A 24,533-nucleotide genomic window follows, 5' to 3' on the forward strand; every position below is an offset into this window, starting at 1 on the left:
TGGGTATCAGATACTGAAGTTGGTTTAACAATTACATTCCTCCGACCAACCAAATTGTTCACAACTGCAGACAGTTTTTTATTATCACCACCACATGAATCAAATTTATTTTGATAATACCTAGCCTTTTGGGCTTTTTCAGTGTGAATGACTGCTCTTCTCGCAAAAACATAACGCAAACGAGTTACTTCGGTCCGCTGCAAGCACCACTCAAGTTCTGCCTTTCTACATTGTCTCTGCAAGGAATTAATGGATGGACTATACCACGGAGAATCATCACGTACAGTAATTGTTTTTACTACCTCAGGACAATAATGGTCAAAAACTGACCTAAGCTCGTTGTTGTAAATATCAACTAACTCATCAGAAGACAGACTGGAAGAATCAATGGAGTTTAAACGTTGATCAATTTCAAGACACATCAACTGGCGGTCAACATTCCTGTAATTTCTGAACCTGATGACCTTTTTATATGAAGGGGATTTCGGGACATCAAAACTAAGAGTGATCAGAGCATGATCAGAGATGACGGGGTCAAATGAGTCAACCTCCACATCTGATACGCGCCTGCAACCAACAGGGGACAAGATCAAGTCAAGGACATGTCCAGAGACATGAGATGGATTACTCACATGATTGAAAAAATTGTTCTGGGTGATCAACTCAAGGAATTCTGAAGAAAATGGTTTTGACTCTGGACTGTCAACTCAATAATTGAAATCACCACAAACAAGAAGTCCTCCAGGTTTAAGAGAAAACCCTTCAAGAAACTGCCCAAACTCCTCCATAAAACCTCGATCTCCACCCGGATGACTTGGTCGATAAACAATTGCAATTCTAATGGTATTTTGATGGAAATTTATTAATACTTCCATAAATTCACATGAAGATGGGGTCAGATCTGAGTCAATGAGAGAGATGTTTGCAAGTGCTGCCGAGTAGATGAGAGCTACACCTCCTCCTGGATAGTCAGCAGCAGGCCTGGGAATACTAATTATAGAATGTGTCTTAGGCAAAGCATTACGAATAATATCGATATCAGACTCATACAACCAGGTCTCAGTCAGGCACAATATGTCAAGCTCTTGCTGATTTAGAGTTTCATTAATATAGTCTATCTTATTATGGATAGAACGAATATTTAAAAGACCCATCCTTAACTCGTTCAAGAGGGACGTAGTCAGTTTTTTGAATGGTCAAATTGGTGTTTTCAATCAATCTATTCCTATGAGAAATCATGATTGGACAGTCTCTACTTGATGCAAAATGATCAACCACCTGTGACTTTGAATTAGCATCTTGATGTCTTAAAGAAGACCAGTTGATGCATTTGGGAGAATTTCTGTTACTACAATCCTTAGATTTATGGGTTCCAGCACAAAAGACACATTTAGGTTCATCATTTTTCCTAGAACATCTCTCAAATGTATGACCAAAGCCTTGACAATGATGACACTGTGTAACCCAGAATCTATCGAAAGTGCGGCATCTTGTAAGATCCACATAGATGTAACTGCCCTGTTCTACAATGGAGGATCTCACCTCTGGCGACATCTTCAAGACAGCAGTTTTGGTGTCATTCCTTGTTCTTGTGAAGAAAAAGTTGAGGGTACAACCCCGATCAACGAGCATCTTAATTTTACTGTTTTTTTTCAGAATGTTTGGGATGATGTCAGAGTCACCCAAGGAAGAGGAAAGGCCTGTCACAGTCATTTTAGGCAACATTTTCTTTGGCTCTGATATGCAAAAAGTGCCCTCAGAGCCAAAATGATCACTCAGCACCCCAGTTGCCTCACCTTTGGCCTCAGCTGACAGAAACTTCATGACCAGCCCACCAGCCTTGGTCTTAAGAGAGCTATCAACCGGTACAAACACACAATTATATATCATGGGAAAAGTTAAACTTACATAAATGAAGTGCCTACCACTGTAGCAGTAAGGGTAAAAACACATGTAATATTATTATCTCAATACAGACCTTCAACATTAATATGCAGACTAGACAATGACACACACAAATATGTCAATAATTACTTTCAAACACTAGCTGAAAGAATTTCTACTACTGTTAAGGCACCATCAATTTAACAATGAAACCACCAAGACATGGAGTACTTGGAGAACACAACACCTAAACCCTTCAATCATCAAACTCTTGCCCTGTGACTGTGACCTTTGACTGATCATTCCAAATACAGTAATGTGCCTTACTTGTAACGATGGCTTTTTGTACCCTGGCTCCCTCTCTGCACCAGCTTCAACTTGTTCTTCAATTTACTCCTCAGACCACCAGCTTCTTTCATCACCTTAGCCACATCTTTCTTCTCTTTGGTCATCTTTTTCTCTTCTGCTTCCTTCATCCTGCAAAATCAATTATCATAATCAGTACAACATTGCCATTTACAGTTGTATTCTTGGTGGATTTGGATATATCTCAGCACCTCTTTCTGAGCCATTCATTGTGCACATTTCATCTCAGTATGCTTTTGTATATTACTGATGCCAACACTGTCACTGTACAAGCACCATAAATAACAGTGCATAATGCTGAGGTGTAATATACAAAAAGGGTGTTATGAGAGAGGGTTGTATACAAGAGAGGGGCGTGTGAACTGGGAACACAATAGTGAGATGATGGGGGACAGGGCGACATGGAGGTGATTTGTTTGTGGCAACCCCTTATGGGATTAAGGCGTCTGGCAACAGATAAGACAGATGGATAGATAGGTTGTTAAGGAAGGGCTGCTATCAGGCCACCTATGCTCCCTACACCATTTAACCCTTTGACTGGACCTGATGCACACAGTTTTTATTCAAGCTAACACCAAAGTATTTTATAAAACTATGACAGTTACAAGCAGCCACAGGCTCATGAAAACTAACTAGAAATAAACTCTTTCTCTGTAACTGATCCATCTAAAAGTTATATTTAGGCAAACACTACATGATTATACTCAGGTTTAAACTAGTGCACAACAGTACATGATTGTAAAGTATCATATGCATTATATACCAGAGTATGCACTGTGCATATATAAATTGCTGTATATAAGTGGTGTATATGCTTTTTGTGTCTTCATTGTGTCTTGGGCATTATGGATACTACTTCCTGCTCTTTGGTTTGATTTGAGTGGTGTCTGGGGCAGTCTTAGATCAGTGCTGTTAAGTTACTGTTTGGATTTGGAGAGCACCCATTTCTTACTATTTACCAGTCATCATTTGGGAGGCAATGGTGTGAGTACTTTATTTATGAGGATTTTTATGTACTCTTCATAAATAAAATTTTTCATTTTATATTGTGATCTATTGCAACAGACATTAGTTTATTATGTGTAACACAATTATTATTATGTGAATGTGTTCCTTATCCCCAGCTGTGTTGCGACACTGTCTTGTTATAACTTATCCGCTTTGTATGTTAGCCATTATGTTTCATGTGACTGATATGTCCTTGATGTAACGAGTTGTAATATAAACGTGTCAAGTGGGGTTGGTGGGCATGTGGAGAGGGTGGAGGATGACAGTTGGGTGTGGAAAGTGTGAAGTGTGAACGTTGGGGGTAGGGCTGTGAGAGGCAGACTGTCACATTTATAATAGCACTTAAGTTAACTGAGGAGGGAAATACCACTCCTGAATGTGTGCTTTTTTTTTTTTTTTAAAGTAGGATTAGTGCCCCTCCCTGTAAAACAATTAACTCTGAAAATGATGGTAGGTACCGTAGGTAAAATGGCTTGCACATACATGGTGATGGAAGTCATCTAAAATAACTGTTAACGATTGTGTTGATCACAGCAAATATCTAGCAGAATTTTTAAACATATTTTCATGGACTATGGAAAATTTAAACTTCAGTGGTGTGGTCTTGAGACAATTTACAGTAAATGAGTTATAAGGCAGCTTCCAATATGGTAATGTAGAACATTTACTTTTAATTAATCATCCTTTGCAGACATAGAGAGATATGATTATTTTTGTAATGTTAGCATTACCCACAGTAACGTTAGGATACTTGTTAAGTTACATCTATTTGCATAAGGCTGTATAAATACTGGCAAGTTTTTACAAGTAGGCAATAAACAGTTCAGGAATATTATATGTGTATAGTATACAGTACTCCCTCAGGATCAGTGAACCCCCATAATCCCAGTTGGAAATAATAACCAAAATAATTCACATAACCTAACCTGAACTGCACATTGCCAACTTGTAAAATACCTAAATACCATGGTGTCAAATGAGGTCATGTTAGAGTTATTTTACCAAGGTGCTGTTCATGTTTTGGAACTATAATCCAGGCTCTATCATCATTTACAGAATCATCCACAACCAAAAGGCAGAAGCAGATTACTGAAAGGAATAGCAGGAAGCTTGCTGCAGAATTGGTGTGGAACTCAAGTGGCTCAACTACAATTCAACCATCCCCTGATAATGATAGGCCATCAGATGTCTGATGTACACTGAATTTCCTCTTAAAAGGTACAGTAGCTGTATATTACTGTATTACAAATTACAGGGGCAGTTGCAAACCAGCTGCAGATGGGCCTGCTGGCCTGGCAGGACTGGGGCTAACCAAAACTAACAACAACATTTTGCATGCAGAAATGTCAATAAGGATTTTTGCCCATTGGCAGTAATTAAGAAGTAAAGTTAGCAAGATTTTCACACATTGCTTTTTTCATATTGCTGGTACCTGTAAGTGATTTAAACTTTACAAAAAAATGGACAGGTTTATTGATTGAGCAATAATTCATATTTTGGACCCAATTACAATATAGTTTGGGTACCATATACTGGAGTGAATGTTATTTATTTTTCATAAGGTTCATTATCACCCCACTGAAAAAACACTAAAACATTAACTTTCACAGGTATGGTTATGCTTCATTTAAAGTAAATCACATTTAGCTTCTTGTTTGTTTCTTTAGTTAGTTGTTTTCCGGGGAGGGGCACTAACCCTCCGCCAACCCTTTTAGTCGCCTTTTACGACAAGCAGGGATACTGGGGGAGTATTCTTGAAACCCCCCTACCCCCAGGGGGTTTTAAAAAGGAGAAATGAATTCCCCGTGCTACGCAACTTAGGCCATATAGCTCCGCTGGGGTTACAGGAGGGAGCTACCCCTCCCGGCAACGGCAGCCCGGGGCGAGGCTCGAACTTGCGACCTCCCGATCACAAACTCAGCGCGCTACCACTGTGCTACCGCGCCCCCGAGTAAAGTGATGGTCTTTGAGAGAGGTGAAGTCAGTGAATGTACAGCGAGGTTGGATGGTGAGGAATTGGAAAATGTGAGTACGTTTAAGTATTTGGGTAGTGTGATGAGTAAGGATGGAGGTTTGGAGGGTGAAGTGCTTGAAAGGGTACAGCAGGGAAGAAAGGTTGCTGGTTCCTTGAAAGCAGTGATAGGAAACAGGGAAGTGAGCATGGAAGTAAAAAAGTTACTACATGACAGTATTGTGATACCAACTCTAACGTACGGAAGTGAAGCTTGGACATTGTTGGAAGGACACAAGTCAAGAGTGAGAGCAGTGGAAATGAGTTATTTAAGAGGAGCCTGTGGAGTCACGTGGAGAGACAGGCTGACGAATGAGGATATAAAGGAACGTTGTGGTGTGGATGTGGATGTGATAGGAAGCGTTGTGAGGAACACACTGAGGTGGTTTGGCCATGTGGAGAGGATGGAGGGTGAAAGACTGACAAAGAGAGTGTATGTGAGTGAGGTGGAGGGTGGAAGAGGGAGGGGGAGACCGAGGATGAGATGGAGGGATGGGGTGGAGAGGTATATGAGAGAGGGGGGTGTGAGTTGGGAGCAGGGCAGTGAAATGGCGGGGGACAGGGCGACTTGGAGGCGATTTGTTTGTGGCCACCCCAAACGGGATTGAGGCGTCAGGCAATAGATAGATAGATAGACATTTAGCTAGTGCTCATACCTGGCACTGATGGGGAGTGTAAACCATGAACATTTTCTTAAATGTTATTCACCTTTTTAAAAGAAATAAGAAAAGATTCTTTCTTTCACTCTTTGCTCTTCCTTCTGCCTATGTGTGACTCTACACTGAGTGCAAAGCCAAGTGGTTTCCTGTACACCAGGAAGCCATTTACAATGCTGGGTGGTAACCATATAACCAAATTATGGCTTCTGGTGATTTAGCAGGTAGTTAAGGCACTCCAATCGGATTGAGCCAGTGCAGGTTTATGTCCATGGGGTGGTTGGGGCTAACATAATGCCACTCAGGGATGAGTAAGGCTGGTCACTCTCATCTTAAATGTCAGGACCAATTTGCCCAGCCCCGGGCTGCTATGCTCTTTGTGGGGCAACGTAGGTATGGATGATGGATGGGATGAACAAAAAAGATTTGGGGAGAGAGCGAAAGAGAGAGAGAGAGAGAGAGAGAGAAGAAAAATAAGGTGGTCCCAGGTTGCCCTGATGATTACCTGGTGGAACTATGATTTTTGGGCTTCCTACATAATTTTAAAAATTTAGCCCAATTGTCTGACGGAAATTGACATATGCCAGAAGAAGCGTCAATGGATAACTGAGATTACCGTATGGACCAAAATCACAAAGCTGAAAACATGAAAAGTGTATCAAAGTAACTTGATACAGCCTACTATTACAAGGAGACGTGTTACTCTGAAAATATTGTATTCTGATCAAATCAAGATAAAAAATGAAACGCATTAAAGTCAAAGTCAAATGTTTATTTAGCCACAGAGATTACAGTAGTTGACATAACACTTAGTTTACAAGCGGCTGAGCCTTTTGAGAGTCCGGGAATTCTCTTTCAAGGCACCTTGTATTTCTTTCACTTTTGGTAAACATCAATTGTCTAGTAAGGCTAAAACTACGATTTGACTAATCAGCTGTATGACTTTTAAGTAATGATGATCATCCCCGAAAGGCAATATTTAAAGATTTTAATAAAGGGTATATACAAGATAGCACTACAACAAAACGGAGGTAATTTTTATATTAATACCAGTAATAATGGTCATAATAAGAATAACTACAACAACAACAATAATAATAATAACAATGAAAGTCAACTAATTTGAAGAATTAGTACTTTGATAGCAAGTAAGATTTATAAGAAGATTTGAAAGATACAGCCTCGCTTAGTTCCTCAATGGCCATTGGGATACCATTCCAAACTTTGGGTCCCTGATAAGTGATATGTGACTGGGACTGGGTTGAAGCCATGACTGTTATTTTTAGATTACAGTTATTTCGGAGATTATACCGATCATTCATATTCAAATCGAAGTAACTGTTAAATGATAGGTTGTGCAAAGACTTGTAAACAAACAGAGCAGTGCAGTAGGACTTTATATCAAGCAATTTTAGGATACCCAATTTCTTGAAAGATGGGTTAGTGTGGTCATAATTGCGTAAGTTTTCCATTATACGGACCGATTTCTTTTGGGCTATAAATAAGCGGTTTAATTGAGTTACTTGAGAGGAGCATGTGGAGTGAAGTGGAAGGACAGGTTGACGAATGAAGAAGTGAAGGAATGTTGTGGGGTGGATGTGGATGTGGTTGAGAAGATTAGGAGAAATACACTGAGGTGGTTTGGACATATGGAGAGAATGGAGAATGAAAGACTGACTAAGAGGGTGTATGTAGGTGAGGTGGAGGGAGGGAGAGGGAGGGGTAGACCGAGGATGAGGTGGAGGGATGGAGTTGAGAGGTATATGAGGGAGGGGTGGGTGGGTTGGGGGGAGGGTAATCAAATGGTGGGTGACAGAGTGACTTGGAGGTGTTTTGTCTGCGGCTACCCTTTGTGGGATTAGGGCGTCGGGCTATAGATAGATAGAATTGTGTCTTATGAGCACCACTCCATACATTGTTACAATAAAACAATAAAGGAAAAATCAGCAAGTAATAAATGAGCTTAAAAGACTGTGTTGTTAGTTAATCACAAATTTGGTACATGATCCCACACTGTTTGCTAATCTTTGTATGGAGATACTGGATATGTAAATGCCATGACAAACGTTCATCAATTATAACACCAAGGAATTTTATACTGTCCACTCTTTCAATTGACTGGGCACCTAATGTAGATGTTGGGTTGATTTGCAATGCTTTGTGTTCTTCTAAATATAATGTAATGAGATTTGCCTACGTTTAGTGTGAGTTTGTTGCTTGTTATCTATTTTTTAATATCTGTTAGGCTGCTATTTACAACATTTGTTAGTTCATTGAGATTTTGGTGGCTGGCATAAAAGGGACTATCATCAGCAAATAGTACTGGCTTCATATGTGAGGTAGCGTACATGATGTCATTTATGTACAAAATAAACAAGAGTGGTCCTAAGACCGACCCCTGGGGAACTCCAGATTCTACTGGCATACAGATAGACTGGCACTGTTTGTATTGCACAAACTGTTTGCGATTGGCTAAGTAGGAAGCAAACCATTGATCTGAAGTGCCTCGTATACCATAGTGGTCAAGCTTCTTTAGTAATACAGAGTGATTTACAGTATCAAATGCCTTAGCCAGATCTAGAAATACACCCATAGTAAATTTATTTTCATCAAATGAAGTCAGCATGTCCTTGGTGAATGACAGCAAAGCACTCTCGGTAGACAATTTTTCCCTAAATCCAAATTGTGAATCAGTGATAATATTGTTGTTGGTGCAAAACTGAATTAACCTACCATAAACCAATTTCTCTATTATCTTACTGATTGCTGGCAGGACTGAGATAGGGCGATTATTGCTTAACAGCTTACGATCACCAGATTTAAAAACTGGAATGGCTTTGGCCAATTTCAACATGTCAGGAAACTTTCCAGTTTCAAAAGGTAAATTAAAGAGGAAGACAAGTACAGGAACTAGACTGGCCATTATTTCCTTAACGATGGACATGGGGATATCGTCATATCAGGGATCAACATTCCACAGATTTTTTATAGTCTAACTTCATGTTCAGTAGTAGGTGACAAAACGAATACACTGTCTTGCCTATTGTGTAAATATGAATAGAAATTAACCTCAGACTCTCCAACAGACTCAGCAAGTTTCTTAACAACACTGACAAAGTAATTATTAAAATGGTCAGCTACTTCCTTAGGTTCATATACCTCATTATTGTTTACTAAATAAAAGCAATTATTTCTTTGTCGTGAAGAAGGCTTATTAAGGATGGAGTTTATTATACACCAGGTTTTCTTACTGTTACCTATATTTTCACTTATTTTATTCTTATAGTAATCTGACTTTGCCTTTCTGATTTTAGCTGTGATTTCATTGCGCAGTCTGCGATGCTCTGCACCGTACGTAATGGGTTTCTTGGCACACTTTCTTTGAAGCTTGTTTCTTTCTCAGATCCCTTGCCTTATGATGGATATTAGATTTCATTCCTCCAAGTCAAAAAGTCTTCCCTAGCCTGAATAAAACAACCTTAAGACAGCAGGAAGAGAATAAAAAAGAAATCACCACACAGGAGAGGTTAGGTAAATTTTCATATACAAGATATTCTGTGGCATTTTGCAGAACTCAGGAGGTCTGAGTAAAAAAATGCTGTATCAAGATGGGTCCCATTCTCAGCCATTACAGAGCCACAGTTACAATGGCCTTATGGGCTAATCATGAGGAACCCCACTTTCAACCATCAGGTCATCAGTAACTGTAGCTCTGTAATGGCTCAGAACTGGGCCAGGTGACACAGCATTTTTTACTAAATTTTACCCTTAGAATAATCTCCTTAAGTTTTTGAAAATTCTTGCAGGACACCCTGTATATCTCAACAAAATGCCTGATATACCAGATATTATATTAAACACTAAGAGATGCTTTACAGATAAACGGACTACAATTTGTTCATCTTAACTTGGAAGAGACTTTCATAATTTTTTAGCTTATTTCCTTTAGTTCAGTGACAACACTTCTAAAGCTCTACATCCCTTCCACAGCAAATTTTCAGGACTACCACCATATTCCTTTGTTAAACTACTGCTATCACTCAACACTCGAGGCAGAGAGATGGCAATTTTAGGCCAAGTTATACTGAACAGAATATAGCATGATATTCCACTGTTAATCTTGTTACACCACATCAGTCAGTATGGGGAGATGACAATTTTATGTCAGGGTAAAGCAGAATGGTATAGATGCCAGACAGGCACCATATTCACTATACAGTGAATGTTGTGTGTGTGACCGACTTTCATTACATGAAAAAACAAGCTGGCTATAGTGTACTCACCATACAGTGTGCCAAGTGTGTGGTCCTGCGGAGAAACTCTGGTGCCCCAGGTCCAACTTGTTGTGTTCCCAGATGAACATGCATGGAACCCACACACTTGCTGAGCCTCAAAGTCACCAAACAGTGACCCTCCCACCACACCTGACAGAAAAATCATAATACTGTAAAATCATCATCATCATTACTGTTGTTATTATTATTATTATTAATATCATCATGGCAAGAGTAACAGCAAAGGCAAGAGTAACAACAAAGAAGAAAGGTACAGCATGGAGGGATGATGAGGTTAAGAGAGCAGTGGAGGAAAAGAGGAATAGTGGCTAAAGTGGTTATAGGTCAGGGGTTAAGTAGAAATAAGAACTGAATATACTGAGAGCAAGAAGCACGTAAAGAGACTAGTAAAGAGGAAAAAGAAGGAGGTAAATGATGATCTATGAAGAAAAATGAATGCCAACTACTCTGAAAATAGGAAGTTTTTCTGGAAAAAGGTGTGGAAATGTAGAAGTGACAGTGGAAAGAAACGTGAAAGTGTGAAGGATGTAAGTGGTAGATTATTAACCCATGGGGATGAAATACAGACTAGATGGAAAGAATATTTTGAAAGCCTGATGAATGGGAATAGAGAGAGCAGAGTGGCTGTAAACATGACTGGTTTTGGGGGTGTGCAGAGAAGGAATGCAGTGCCAGGAAACGTGACACTCGCACAGGTGAAGAGTGCTGTGAAGCAGAAGAAAAATGGGAAAGCAGCTGGGGTTGATAATGTGTATGCCGAGATGATTAAGTGTAGTGGAGAGAATGGAATGAAGTGCTTGTTGGAGATATGTGGGAGGGCATCAATGAATGAAACTGTGCCAGCAGAGGGGAAAAAGGCTGTGCTTGTACCCCCTGTACAAAAATAAAGATGAGCCAAGTGAGTGCAAGAATTATCATGGCAAAATATATTGACTGTGGTAGGGAAGGTATATGGAAGAATTATTATTGCACCACTCTACTCTATCCCTACACATCATCCTTAGTCTCCTCTGCCCTCTCATCCCCTCCACCTCACTCACTTACACTTTCCTAGTTAGTCTCTCACTCCATCACATGGCCAGACCACCTCAGTGTATATCTCCTAACATTATCACATCCACATCACATCACTCCTTCATTTCTGTTGCATGTCAGTATTAGCCACTCTTTTAACAGCTTAGCCTTTATATTATTTTTTTCTGTAACATTCCAGATTTGGTGCTAGGAAATGCTGTCGATTTTTTTTTTAACCTACAAATAACTGGAGTCAAAAAAAGAATATATTGCCTGATTTTAGTGTTAGATTTATCCTAATTTAGACCTGCATTTGAGTATTCAGTGACAAACATGTTCCTCATATTTTAATTTATCCCTCCAGTGAAGTATTTTATTTATTCTTGTTACATCTAATTGATTTTATGCAGCATCAGGAAGACCTCATTTAGGGAAGGAGTAATTGAATGTTATATACAGTATGACCTTTCCAGTTCTAACTCCATCTTGTGCAGTGCTTGTGATAAGTGGGTGCATAACTCCATCTTGTGCAGTGCTTGTGATAAGTGGGTGCATAAGAGATGAAGTGGTATTAGAGGTAGACTGCAAGGTAATGTTGATTTCATGTGTGTGGTGTGTTGGGGAGAGCATTTAAGATTGTCAGGTTGAAAGTATTGATCATGCTAGTGAGTCTCTTGAGTATATAGAAGAGTTTTGTCATTTGGGGCACCTGTTATGTGCTGGAGGTGGGGCTGGAGACAGCTCTGTGGCCAGAGTGAGGAGTGGTTGGAAGAAGTTCAGGGAGCTATTACCTCTCCTGACATGGAGAGGGTTCTCCTTTCATTGCTAAAGGACCTTTGTATGCAGCATGCATTAGGAGTGTAATGCTATATGGTAATGAGACCTGGGCAGTAAAGGAAGATGAGATCTGTAGGCTCATATGTACAGAAATGACAGTGATTAAAAGGATGTATAGTGTGTCCTTGAATATGAGGCCTGAGGGGCTGGTTCGTGATTGAAGAGTTGAGAGAAAGGCTGGGAGTGGAGTGTATTGGTGTTGTGGTGATGAGGGGTAGATTGAGATGGTTTGGGCATGTGGAGAGGATGGAGGATGACAGTTGGGTATGGAAAGTGAGAAGTGTGAATGTCGGGAATTGGGTTGTGAGAGGCAGACTGTCACACTTATAATAGCACTTCAGTTAACTGAGGAGGGAAGTACCACTCTTAAGGTGCAAAATTGTACAAATGCCTGAATTCACAGCAGATTATTATATAATACTGCTTAGAGCTTATGAGAAAGCAGCATACAGAGGTGGTATATGGATGTAAATACATAACTACACCCACCGCAAATTGATTTAGGACCTACACACAGAATTGCTGTGGGAGAGTTGTCTGTCCTTGCTTTGTGTTTCCACCTCTACCAAGTGAGTTTTGGGGGCAAGAAGTAACTGGCAACTCATTTGGTGTTGGTGGGAGGTGGTGAAACACTCAGGATGTCCGTGCTTGCCCAGAAGCGAGATTGGGAGTACATGTTCCCGTCACTCCGAGCTTGCACCTCACTCTTTTTTCGTATGCACTACTGTTTGCCTTGTTTTTTTTTTCCTAGAGTCGAGTTTTCATGCCTGGAAAGTACTGCTCAAGGGATGAGAGGGTCCGTATCATTGCATGGTGACGGGATAATGTCCCTATCAACACGATTTGTGAAGGTACTGGACGTGAAAAGTCGACCATCATGAAGAGTCTTGCTGCAGCTTGCAGCCTGCCACCTGAAGCCATACCATAGCACAAGCATGGTGGTGGAAAGAAGAGGACAACTTTCAGAGGTACAGATACGCTTCTAAAGAGGGAAGTAATCAAGAATCCTCGTCTGACAGCAGTAGAATTGAAGAGAATGCATCCCCAGCTGTTACGAGACATCTCAATTTGAACTATCCAACACTGCTTGCAGAAGGAGCTGAGTTTGCCAAGCCACACAGCAGCCAAGAAACCGCTTCTCACTGACCGCACGAAGAAGCAGCGCATTCAGTTTGCCAAGAAGTATGCACACTGGACATCAGATGAGTGGAGAAAAGTTATGTTTTCCGATGAAAGCACATTTCAAGTGTTCCAGGTGCATTCTGCCAAGGTTCGTCGCCCTGCCTCCCGTGATTTGGGAAGGGGAGGCCTCTACTTTCTTCCTAAGAACTTGATGATGAATGGTGGCCAGTACATTCAAGGTCTGAAACATCATTTGTTAAACCTTTTTGCTACTCTTGGATGCGACTTTTTCATGCACGATTCAGTTCCATGTCTCAAGTCAAGAAAGGTGACAAAATGGCTTCAGGACTATCGGATTGAGGTCCTCGACTGGCCTGGCAACAGTCTGGATCTAAATCCGATAGAAAACTGCTGGGCAAAGATGAAGAAAATCATGGCAGAGAAGAAGACACCCAATCTGGTCAACCTCAAGACTAAACTGACAAATGTTTGGTGCAAAGAAATTTCCTTAGATTACATTAGAGATCTAAGTGATTTCATACCAAAATGCATCCAACTGGTCCTGAAAAACAGGAGAAACATGATTTCATATTCATGAATGGCATTTCATGAACAAACATTGTGATATACTATGATTTCTGTGTTTTTTAATACTTTGTGGGGGGAGGTCCGAAGTCAGTTTGCGGTAGCTGTACATACCGTACATAACTCTGAACTTTGGTAGAGATTGCTAGCACACTTAACATCACCCTTCAGGTACAAAACTGAAAAAAAATTTGCACATACACCTTAAATAGTACTGGACTAAGTATGACAGATGACTATTTAAGATATTTCAAGCACTAGAATGAAAAAATATATATACAATACACATGATTATAGTCACCAATACTGTATTCATATACTTTGGGAGTTTTGCTTTTTTTTTTTTTTTTAATGCGATGAAGAAGGAACCAAAGGCCATGAGCCTGCAGTAACAGTTCCCTCCAAGAGAAAAACAAAATACAATAGAGAGCCAAATTCAAGATCCAATCAGCGCTGTTGACATGCTTGACAAGAGAGGGTGGGAGAGGAAAATGGTGAACATATAAGAAAAGCAGAAAAGACATGTAGACTACATTACATTTGTACATAGGAAATTATATCCTATACTTAAGGCACAACACTGTATACCGTAAATGCCTGTAATCACAGCGGGTTATCACATAATACCAAGTTTAGTATACCCAGTTCAAAATTAATATCTTTAACCCACTTATTCAAAGTGGAAATTGCAGGAAGAAGCAGTTTCCAATTGTATCACATCCACCTGTAGCACTTAGCACTCACACTTCTTATAGTCAGTGCAAAGACAATATCATCACCAGTCCAGTGTCTTGCAGATCTTTTAAGTTATCAGACATTTGATTTGAGTATCAGCGAAGTATGGTTTCAGATACTCCTCAACAGCCTTTCTTTGTGTGTGTGTGTGTGTGTGTGTGTGTGTGTAGTTTTCATGGACAGTCTTGCATTGTTAATGGCACAAAGTAGATTTTCTTGGTCAGCTTTTAACATTTTATTCATATATATTAACCTTAAATTCTCCATCTTTAGTCTTTCAGTATCACTTCCTTGTTTCATGAACTGTAGAACTGTAATTGTGTATAATTTTCATCAACTGCTGATAATGGCAGTCTAGATGGGATTATTGACATACCACTAGTGTTGGCTGAAGGCATGGCAGGGGCTGATGGCAGGTGATCTTTGTTGGTTGAGAGCATGTCAGGAGCTGATGGCAGCTGATAGGTGCTGGTTGAAGGCATGGTAGGGGCTGACATCAGATGATCGGTGCTGGTTGAAGGCATGGCAGGGGCTGACCGGTCAGTGCTGGTTGAAGGAATAGTATCCTTTACGGTAACCTCACCTGAAATGAAAATTATGGTATCAACAGACCCACCATATAACCCATTCAGGCCCACTATCTATCACAGGCATACTGAATGGTCACAGTTCCCACTGAAAATTGCTCTAATACTTCCTTCTCGCTATATGACGGGTCATCAACATATATATAGCATCTCCCAAGGAAGATCAGTTGTGTAGGTCCATGATACATATAGCTTCTAGTATGATGCTATACAGTTAGAGGGCTCAAAACTGATCCTTGGTGCATTCATTTTCTCACTTCATGTGAACCCTCCATTTACTCTAACATGGAAAAATCATGCAGAAAATACAGGCAAAAATAATGACAGCTGACAGTGCATGTAAGCAAGGTTGGCCAGTGTAAATCAAAATGTTTTTAATTAACGATTTAAATCAGTTGACTTTGTTAAAGTCAGTGCGTATATGAATATGAAAACCGCCAAAACTACTACTATAATAAAGCATTGTAGTACAGTTATGTATAAAGACTAATGATATATTTTATCTTCATGTCTGGTATAGGCTACAGTGTCATGGCACTCATAGCTCTTATTATAATGATGCTGGGGTGTCTCTATGAACCTCTTTATGACAATGAAAATCATACTGTACCAGCCACTCACCTGAACTGAACATATAGCTCTTGTTTCTGTGTTGCAACACTTCCGATTTCAATAATTTGGTGTAAAATAAATACTTCAAATGCTTCTAGAATACAATGACATTCATCTGGTCATGACAGCTAAGTTGCTGACCCAAAGCAATTAAAAACTGAAAAAGTACATCCATTTTGAAGTACAAAACACAAGTCAACAGAGGGAGGCCAAAGTATCTTTTGCTTCCCCAAGTGATGGAACTTTTCTCCACTAAAGGAAGTACTAAGTTATTTTCTAATTTCTCTACCAGTGGCTGCGTAAATAACCTAAGAACATGTCCTCATACCCAGTGCATATGGCCTCAAAATGCACCTGAAATTGGTCATATATCAAAAATTTTCTCTGTGGATTTACCATCCCCACCCCCACCCCCACAAACCCTTCCCCAGACTCTGATTTTAGACGATATGTACAGTATGTATATCCTAGTTATGGCCCCGGTTGGCCACCCCCCATGATGGGGATCCACCTGTCTCAGACCATACCGTAGTACACAATATTACTGCTACTCTGCCTTTTAGAAGGAAATTAATGTATTTCAGACTTCATGGCATCCAACAAATTCTCATCTACTCCATACATTCTTAATCCTATCCACAATCCTTGTCTATCCACCCTGTCATATGCTTTCTCCAAATCCATGAAGGCTGCATACAACTTTTTTCTCTTCTCTGGAAACTTTTCCACTAAAGATCTAAGATGAATATCTGATCTACACAACTGCTTCCCTTCCTAAAACTTCCCTGTTGTTCTCCAAGTAATTCCTCTGTTATTTCTCAAACTCTGTCAATAAGTATCCTACCATATACTTTTCCTCTTTCCACACTAAGAAGATAAATGCCTCTATGATTACCACATACTTCTTTTTCTCCTTTTCCTTTGTACAAGGGAATAATTATACCTGACTTCCAGTCCTCCGGGACTCTACTTTCCTCCCAGGCCAGTCTTCACATCTTCCACATCCATTCTACTACTATCCCTCCCCCATGCTTTAACATTTCACAACATACTCCATTAATTCCTGAGGCTTTCCCCATTTTGACTTTCTTCATTGCTTCCACAACTGCCATCCTACTGATTTCTTCCTCTCTTCTCACATCCCTCTGTCTCCAGCCATTCCCCAGCCAATTACACTCCTATTACTGTACTTTTATTCTCTATGTTCAACAGTTCCTTAAAGTGTTCTCTCCATCTGCTCACTTTTTCTCCCTTCTCAACTAGTAATCTACCATTTTATCTTTCACTCCCCAACTAACTTCTTTAACACCCTGTCCAACTTTCTTTATCTCTTTCAAGAACATTATCTTACATTCCCTCCACTTTACACTCAGTTCCTTTCAAATCCCTCATCACTCATTTCTTACTTTCTCTTACTAATCTTTTCACCTTCCCCTTCCTCTCTACATATAACTCTTTCTTCCATCTCACAACTTCATCCACACCCCTGTTTCTCATCCACTCACCATATGCTTTCTTCTTTTGTGCCACAGCCTGTCACCTCTTCATTCCACTATGCTGTTCCTTGCACCCCCTTTCGTATTCTCTTCACCCCACGCACCACTTCACATGCTGCACAGATTCCTTCTGTGAATATCTTGCACACACCTTCCACGTCCCCCATCTGCCGCAATCCATATTTACCCAATCACTCCTCTACTTCTCTCTCATATTCTGCCTTTTCCCATCCTCTTGTAACCTTTCCACTCTCCTTGTATGTACTCCTACCTCCTACCCTTCCCTTCTTCTATTCCTCCATTTCATTTGGACCTTGATTCTCGAAATAGAAACTATTCAAGCTTTGCAGGTTGTCAGCTCCAATTATTCTTTTGCAAGTACAAATGATTATGCTGAGCGATTCATTTCAATGTTTCCAGAGTCAGGCATAGCAAAAAAACAACAAACAAGAAGAGACAAAGGTGAAATATTGCATTCAGTGTGGTATTGCACCATACCTAAGGAACTGTGATAAATTGATGTAGTTCATTGTATTAATATAATTTTTTAAGTGCCAGCATTTTTTCACATTTGCTAAACAAAATTAGATTTGCAAGTAATGACCAAATTTAGCACTAGATTCCTTACACTCAAAGAAAGACAGCAATAATTAAGTTGTGTATATTATTTAATTGTATACATTTTTCTGGAGAGTAATAGAAAAAATTTAGAGAAACTAAATTATTGCTCACAGCCCGTGTACCACTGAAAGTAAATATTAAGCCAAAGTCATAACATTGATGGAACACCGCCAGTGTGTTGCATATACAGTACCATGTGCCTCTCAAGTTCCTACCAACCCACCACAGCTCCTTGACAGATTGCTGCTGTCTCAGTCTTTGTGTCAGGCTTGATTCTAACCAAAGTGATATAATACTGTATTAGGGTCTAATTATTTCATGTGTTTTGGTTCAAGCATTATACCATTTAAGACAGGTCACCTTTGTAAATACCAGCAAATATTTATGCCTGTGAGGTGGAGTCAGGATTCTGGAAGCTTAAATGGTGAGAGAATGAGAGTGTGGCCCATTTAACAGGGCTGCTGGTTCTCTTGTTTTGTTTTGTTTTTGTTTTTAACCCTACCTCACCCCATCCTTAGATGGGAAAAGAGGTTTGGGTGATGATTATAATTATGTTGTTTGTGTGTGAGGTGTGGAGTGATGATGATGAAAGTGATGAAGACAATAATGATGATGATGATGATGATGGTAATCATCATCATCATTCATCTTCATCATTTGGAACTCCTTTCCCACCCTAGGGCAGGGTGAGGAGCAGCAATGTCCAGACAGCCCAAATTTGCCCAATCCAATGGGCCATGTTTCCATTCACTCATCATTCGTGCCCCAGGAATCCTGGGTCTCTCAGATATGCCAAAAACATTCGCCACGTTCTGTAGCTTCACATTAACGTATCCGATAAAGTCAATCCAGATGCTACCATGTTAAAAAGGGGTGCCAAATCCCTGAGCATGCACCTCTCATCACAACATTCGTCTAGCCAGCTCGATCTCACGTCAGTTCCCTAGCCTCACCGATTTCCAAACCTCTCTTCCTCATACACTCATCCACCACATCTCTCCACCTTCTCCTTGGCCTACCTTGCCTCCTCCCTCCTTCAGAGTCGCTCAGATATACCTTTTTCACCACTCTATTGTTATCCATTCTCTCCATACGACCATACCATCTCAGTACACTCTCTTCGATTCTGGTGTCCACAGATTTCCTCACTCCACATCTTTCACGAATCACATTACTTCGTATCCTGTCCAATCTCTGTACACTACATACGTTCCTTAGCAGTCCCATCTCCACTGCTCTCACTCTTAACTTTTCATTTTCATGCCACACCATAGTCTCACACACTCTTTCATGTAAGCCTCGTGCAGCTGCAGCACTCAAGCCTCTGTTTCTTATCAAGGCCTTCATTGCACCAGCTACTCTCTTTCCTTGTGTCACTTTATTTTCAACTTCTTTTGCACATTTTCCTCTCTTTTCTATCACTATACCGAGGTATGTATATGAGAGGTGGGTGTAAGTAGGGAGAAGGGCAACAAAATAGCAGGGGATAGGGTTACATGCAGGCAATTTGTTTGTGGCCACCACTTACAGCATTAAAGAGTCTGGCTATAGGTAGATAGATATATAGATAGACTGACAGACAGATAGATGGGTAGATAGATAGATGGACAGATAGACAGTGCAGACTGCCTGCCTCATCCAACATACTTGACAGAGTGACTTATGTGGTGCCACAGCTCAGACAGGATGCACAACTCAGGGTCTCTGGAGGTCCATGTAGAGGTCAACCTGAGAACAACAAATTAATTATTATTTCTACGCATTTCACTGATATCCCATACTGATGACCTTATCTAAGTCACAGTTCACTACCAGTCTTTAACCCAACATATACTTGTGTGTACTAGCTGACAACCATAAATATTTCTATCTATATATCTTTCTATCTGTAGCCAGACGCCATAGTCCTGTTAGGGGTGGCCATTTGTCTTTTAGTTGTTTTAATGGGAGGGGCATTAACCCTCCACCAACCCACTTGTTGACAGGTAGGGAAATATATACATACATTCATTAAAACTCTGCACTGTTTCCTCTCAAGGAATCCCCATATTGGTGTTGGCCATGGTACAGCCAATGTTTCCTACGGACTGCAAGCTAAACCAAGTGCCAAAACCAGCTAATTACTTCCCAACAGTTGCTGGAAGCTGATGGGTAAAAAGACATTATAGATGTGTGATTAGCAAACAATATGACTCTCACCTTCAACCTAGATTCTGTGTAAAGACAGTTAGAAAAGAAGATCAGCAAATACTTGTACAGTAACACCTCGATACACGATACCCCTAGATATGATACCCCGGCTTTACGATGGGGGTAGAAATACCACCATACCCCACCTAACGATGGCCAAACCCTGGTTTAACGATGTGTTTTGATTTTTTTTTCAATTCTGATGATATTTTAGACTAAAATTGTGTTTAGGTTGATTTACAAACTCTTTTAGACTTAGATTATTGTGTTTTAGCCACAGGTGGGGTGAACATTGTCATTTTGGGGTACAGTTTACTAAACTTGATTTTTCCGGACTATATTTGACAATTTTCATATTTTATTTGTTGGTTTTAGTGAGTTATTTACAGGTGTTAGCTTAGGTTAGCTTCTTTTACAGTTGTTAGGCCATTTAGATTGGCTTTAAATTTGTTTTTCGGCTCATTTGGGTGAGTTTTGGACTTGGTTTGGGGGGAAACTCAAGGCTGGTAAATGCTCCCCATTACTTTACATGTTAAAAGTACACTGATATAGGGGTTTTACCTAAGCAGTTACTGTATATCATTAAACTGGGGTGAATGTTTGCTGATTAAGAGTGATGCTTGTGTACGTAATTACCAAGTCTGTAGCTACAGTCCACTGTCATGGTAGTAGCTGCCAGGGTCAGGGCCTGGAAGAAGGGGTTGTTAGTGGTACCAAAACACCAGCCGGGTCCAAAGCGGGTCTGCAAAGTAAGGCAGTAGTTACTTACTGTTCAATAATACATCTTATTGATGTATTGAGTGAGGTGGAGGGGGGAAGAGGGAGAGGGAGGCTGAAGATGAGATGGAGGGATGGAGTGGAGAGGTATATGAGAAAGGGGGGTGTGAGTTGGGAGCAGGGCAGTGAAATGGCGGGGGACAGGGTAACGTGGAGGCGATTTGTTTGTGGCCACCCCAAACAGGATTGAGGCATCTGGCAATAGACAGATAGATAGATAGATAGACAAATATCATGTAAATGTAAACAAACAAAATGTATCAAACAAAATGGCCAGTTAAATGACCCATACATTCATTCACATGTCATTCAAGCCTTTGATATCTTGGCTCTACCATACAAAATTATCTGCAGTGCAAGTGCAACAATGCACCAGAACCAGCCAATTACTGTACTGCCAATTACTGCTGCAAACTACATGAGAGGGGACTGACAAGTTCATGGCCTGAGGCAGAAGGAGATGAGCTATACAGTACAGTTTTCACTGAATGTGAGTCCAGTTCATCTTGGTGAATGACTGCACAGATAATTTAAAGTTACTGAGTTATTTTTCTGTTAGAGACTAACCTGCAGATGCTATGAAAATATAAAATATCAGCCATTATGTAGCGATGCACTACCTCACTGTCAAGAGGTATCGTCCCCTAGTGTAGCCACCATGTCCTCAGGAATCTCCTTGGTTGTTAATCCCTTGAGACTTAGGTAGCAGATGACTGTACTGACACTGATCTGTGGACAAATGAAATTATTAATATCAGTTGCTATGCATCCCCACTCACATACACTCTCCTGGCCTCTCCACATGGCCAAACCATCTCAAAGTATTTCTTTTAACACTTTCAGTTGCATACACTCTTCTAGTCAGTCTCTCATTCTCCATCCTCTCCACATGGCCAAACCATTTCAAAGTACTGTACTGTATTTCTCTTAATACATTCAGTCCCATGCACAGCAACACTACAAAGCTTCTCTACTTCCTTGTATATGCCTCTGCATCACTTTCACATGCTAATTAATTACTATACCTAAACTGTCCTGTAATTTACTCTGCTCAGGGGGGGGGGATTTCAAAAACTGGTCATTTCAAACAAAAAAACAATAAATCACACAAAAAAGGCAGGAGAAAATTACCTAACAAAGCCACAGCTACCAGTACTTCATGATATAGTTTAGTTGATTGCGAGAGAGAGAGAGAGAGAGAGAGAGAGAAAGAGGAAATGATAAAAAGGAGGAAGAGGAGGAGGAGGAGGAGGTGGAGGAGGAAAAGGAAATGACGAAAAGGATGAGGATGAGGAGGAAAAAGATAAAGAGGGGGAAGAGGGCGAAGAAGGAGGAAGTGGAGAATGATAAAAAGAAAGAGGAATGGACAGGAGGACAAGGAAAGGAGAAAGAGGAGGAGAAAAAGGAGGAAAAAAGACAGAAGAAGACAGGAGGAGGAGGAGGAGGAGGAGGAGGAGGAGGAGGAGGAGGAGGAGGAGGAGGAGGAGGTGGTGGTGGAGGACAGGAGAGGAAAGAAGAGGAGGAGGAGGAGGTGGAGGTGGAGGACAGGAGAGGAAAGAAGAGGAGGAGGAGGAGGAGGAGGAGGAGGTGGAGGACAGGAGAGGAAAGAAGAAGAGGAGGAGGAGGAGGAGGAGGAGGAGAGGAAATGAGTGTAATAAGGCCGAGCTACACTGCTTAATACATGATAGGCCTACAGTCTTCCCCATACTTTTCAGCATTATAAAAACAATAAGAACAAGGATGACGAGGTTAATACAAAATAAAATGAAGAATAAAGAACAGTTATTAACACTACACCAATATATCTAACTGTCTATAGCATGACGACTCCATTCCGTAAGGAATGGCCACAAACACCGCCTCCTTATCGCCCTCCCCCCCCATTTCACTCCCCTCCCCTGCAGCTCACAACCCTCTCTCTCTCAGATCTCCATCTCATCCTCGGCCTCCCCACCTTCTCCTCCCGCCCTTCCACCTCACTCACATATACTCTCCTCGTTATTCTCTCGCTCTCCATCTTCTCCACATGGCCAAACCATCTCAGTGTACTTCTAGCTTTCTATCACATCCACACCACAACGCTCCTTCACTTCCTCATTTGTCAGTCTGTCTTTCCATTTAACTCCACATGCTTCTCTCAATAATCCTCTCTCCATCCCCCACCCTCAGCGAAACACAAATTCCTCACTTGCCATATGACGAGACTGGCGTTGCACTGGTATGGGTATAGGGTAACCAGACAGCCAGGCACCGCGGAGCTGGGCGGCACGCACCTACATCGACCCCCTGACACGCAGTAACTAAGCGAGAGGCGGCGACCGTTGTTCGGCCGCTTGGGCATTGGTAAGGGCGGGTACTGGCGGGTAGGGATGCGTCTTGGATGCGTCAGCTAGACAGCGTGGCGTCATGGAGTAACGGACGCTGATTTACACCTACCCTTTGCAAGAGCGACACTGAGGGGCACCGACTGGGCATGGGGGATTTATGGGTGGGGGCGCTGTGCTTGCAACAAACAAAATCCCAGAAAATAGAGGGGAACCTTATGGAACTTCGACGAATCTCTATACTGTTCATTGTCTTTTTTTCTCTCTCTCTCTCTCTCTCTCTCTCTCTTGTTCTTGCGTTTCTTAATGGCGATGGTCTAATATAAATTTCCATATGGTTCGACATGTGGACTTCTCAGTAGATTGTGTTTTGCATACTTTCCAGCTAATCTACAGTTTATCACATCTTTCCTGGCTTATTTCCCAGCGATTTCTCTACTGCATTCGGATTCTACACTAAGTTATTGGCTGCTTAATCAGTTGCTTTGTACTGTGATCGTATCGCATCGTTTATAAAGGCTCCAATAAGCTTGCATGCGTCGGGCTTGGTCACATGATGGATTTCCACACTGCTTCATCTCTGGCAGCCTCCCTATTCAGCACCTTATCCCTGAGGTCACACTCTATGACCTCGTATCAGGTCTTTTTCATAAGAACATAAGAAGAGAGGATAACTGCAGTAGGCCGGTTGGCCCATGCTAGGCAGCTCCTAGAAGAGTAACTGAACTACTAGAATGAGATAAGGACAGCAAAGAAGAAGGCCTCTCTCAACCCAACCCCCAACGTTCACACTTAGATCCATAATATCTGAATGACTTGTCTCCTTTATCATTGGTAGAGGTTCCCTGTACTGTGTGTGTGTGTGTGTGTGTGTGTGTGTGTGTGTGTGTGTGTGTGTGTGTGTGTTTACTGACACATTGGAGGAATAACTCTATATGGCCAAATCTACACCTACTGAAACTCAAATCTACCCCTTCGATGTCACCCTGTCCTTCACACACACATACGTCTCCACCTCATCACTCCAGCTCATCCTTGATCTCCTGCTCTTCCTCCACACTCTCCTAGTCAGTCTCACATACTCCATCCTCTAAGCATAATCATCTGAGCATAACAGTGAGGATATAAAAAAAATATTGCAGTAATGACCTCCTAAAGAACTCAAATACCTTACTTCATTTGCTCCACCACCTGTTACCTGGCCATCAATTAGAAGACAATTAACCTGACAACACCTGAGTAGTAGTAGTAGTTGTTGTTATTGTGGTGGTAATAGTAGTAGTTGTAGTAGTAGTAGTACGAGAGAGAGAGAGAGAGAGAGAGAGAGAGAGAGAGAGAGAGAGAGAGAGAGAATAAAAGGTACAGTCAACACAAACTAAAAAAAAAAAGCCACTAGTGTGCCAATAGAGGGCA

The 24,533-nt window shown here is 41.0% G+C and overlaps 1 protein-coding gene across 1 annotated transcript in view; it reads right to left on the reverse strand.

Annotated features, from left to right (window-relative positions):
- LOC145389849 (uncharacterized) overlaps nucleotides 1-23,137 on the reverse strand; it is a 30,630-nt gene extending 7,493 nt beyond the window's left edge. Inside the window, exons 1-5 of the mRNA XM_080264984.1 lie at nucleotides 22,985-23,137; nucleotides 21,454-21,525; nucleotides 20,656-20,761; nucleotides 14,890-15,096; nucleotides 10,209-10,349 (exon numbers count right to left, since the gene is read on the reverse strand). Of these exons, the coding sequence (XP_080121110.1) occupies nucleotides 10,209-10,349; nucleotides 14,890-15,096; nucleotides 20,656-20,761; nucleotides 21,454-21,525; nucleotides 22,985-23,137 (679 nt within the window). The remainder of the gene's footprint in view (nucleotides 1-10,208; nucleotides 10,350-14,889; nucleotides 15,097-20,655; nucleotides 20,762-21,453; nucleotides 21,526-22,984) is intronic.
- Nucleotides 23,138-24,533: the final 1,396 nt, after the last annotated feature.

The sequence above is a fragment of the Coenobita brevimanus genome, unplaced genomic scaffold, assembly GCF_032717465.1.
Source record: "Coenobita brevimanus isolate Jiangsu-jjx unplaced genomic scaffold, ASM3271746v2 jjx.HiC_scaffold_2549, whole genome shotgun sequence".
NCBI lineage: Eukaryota > Metazoa > Arthropoda > Malacostraca > Decapoda > Coenobitidae > Coenobita > Coenobita brevimanus.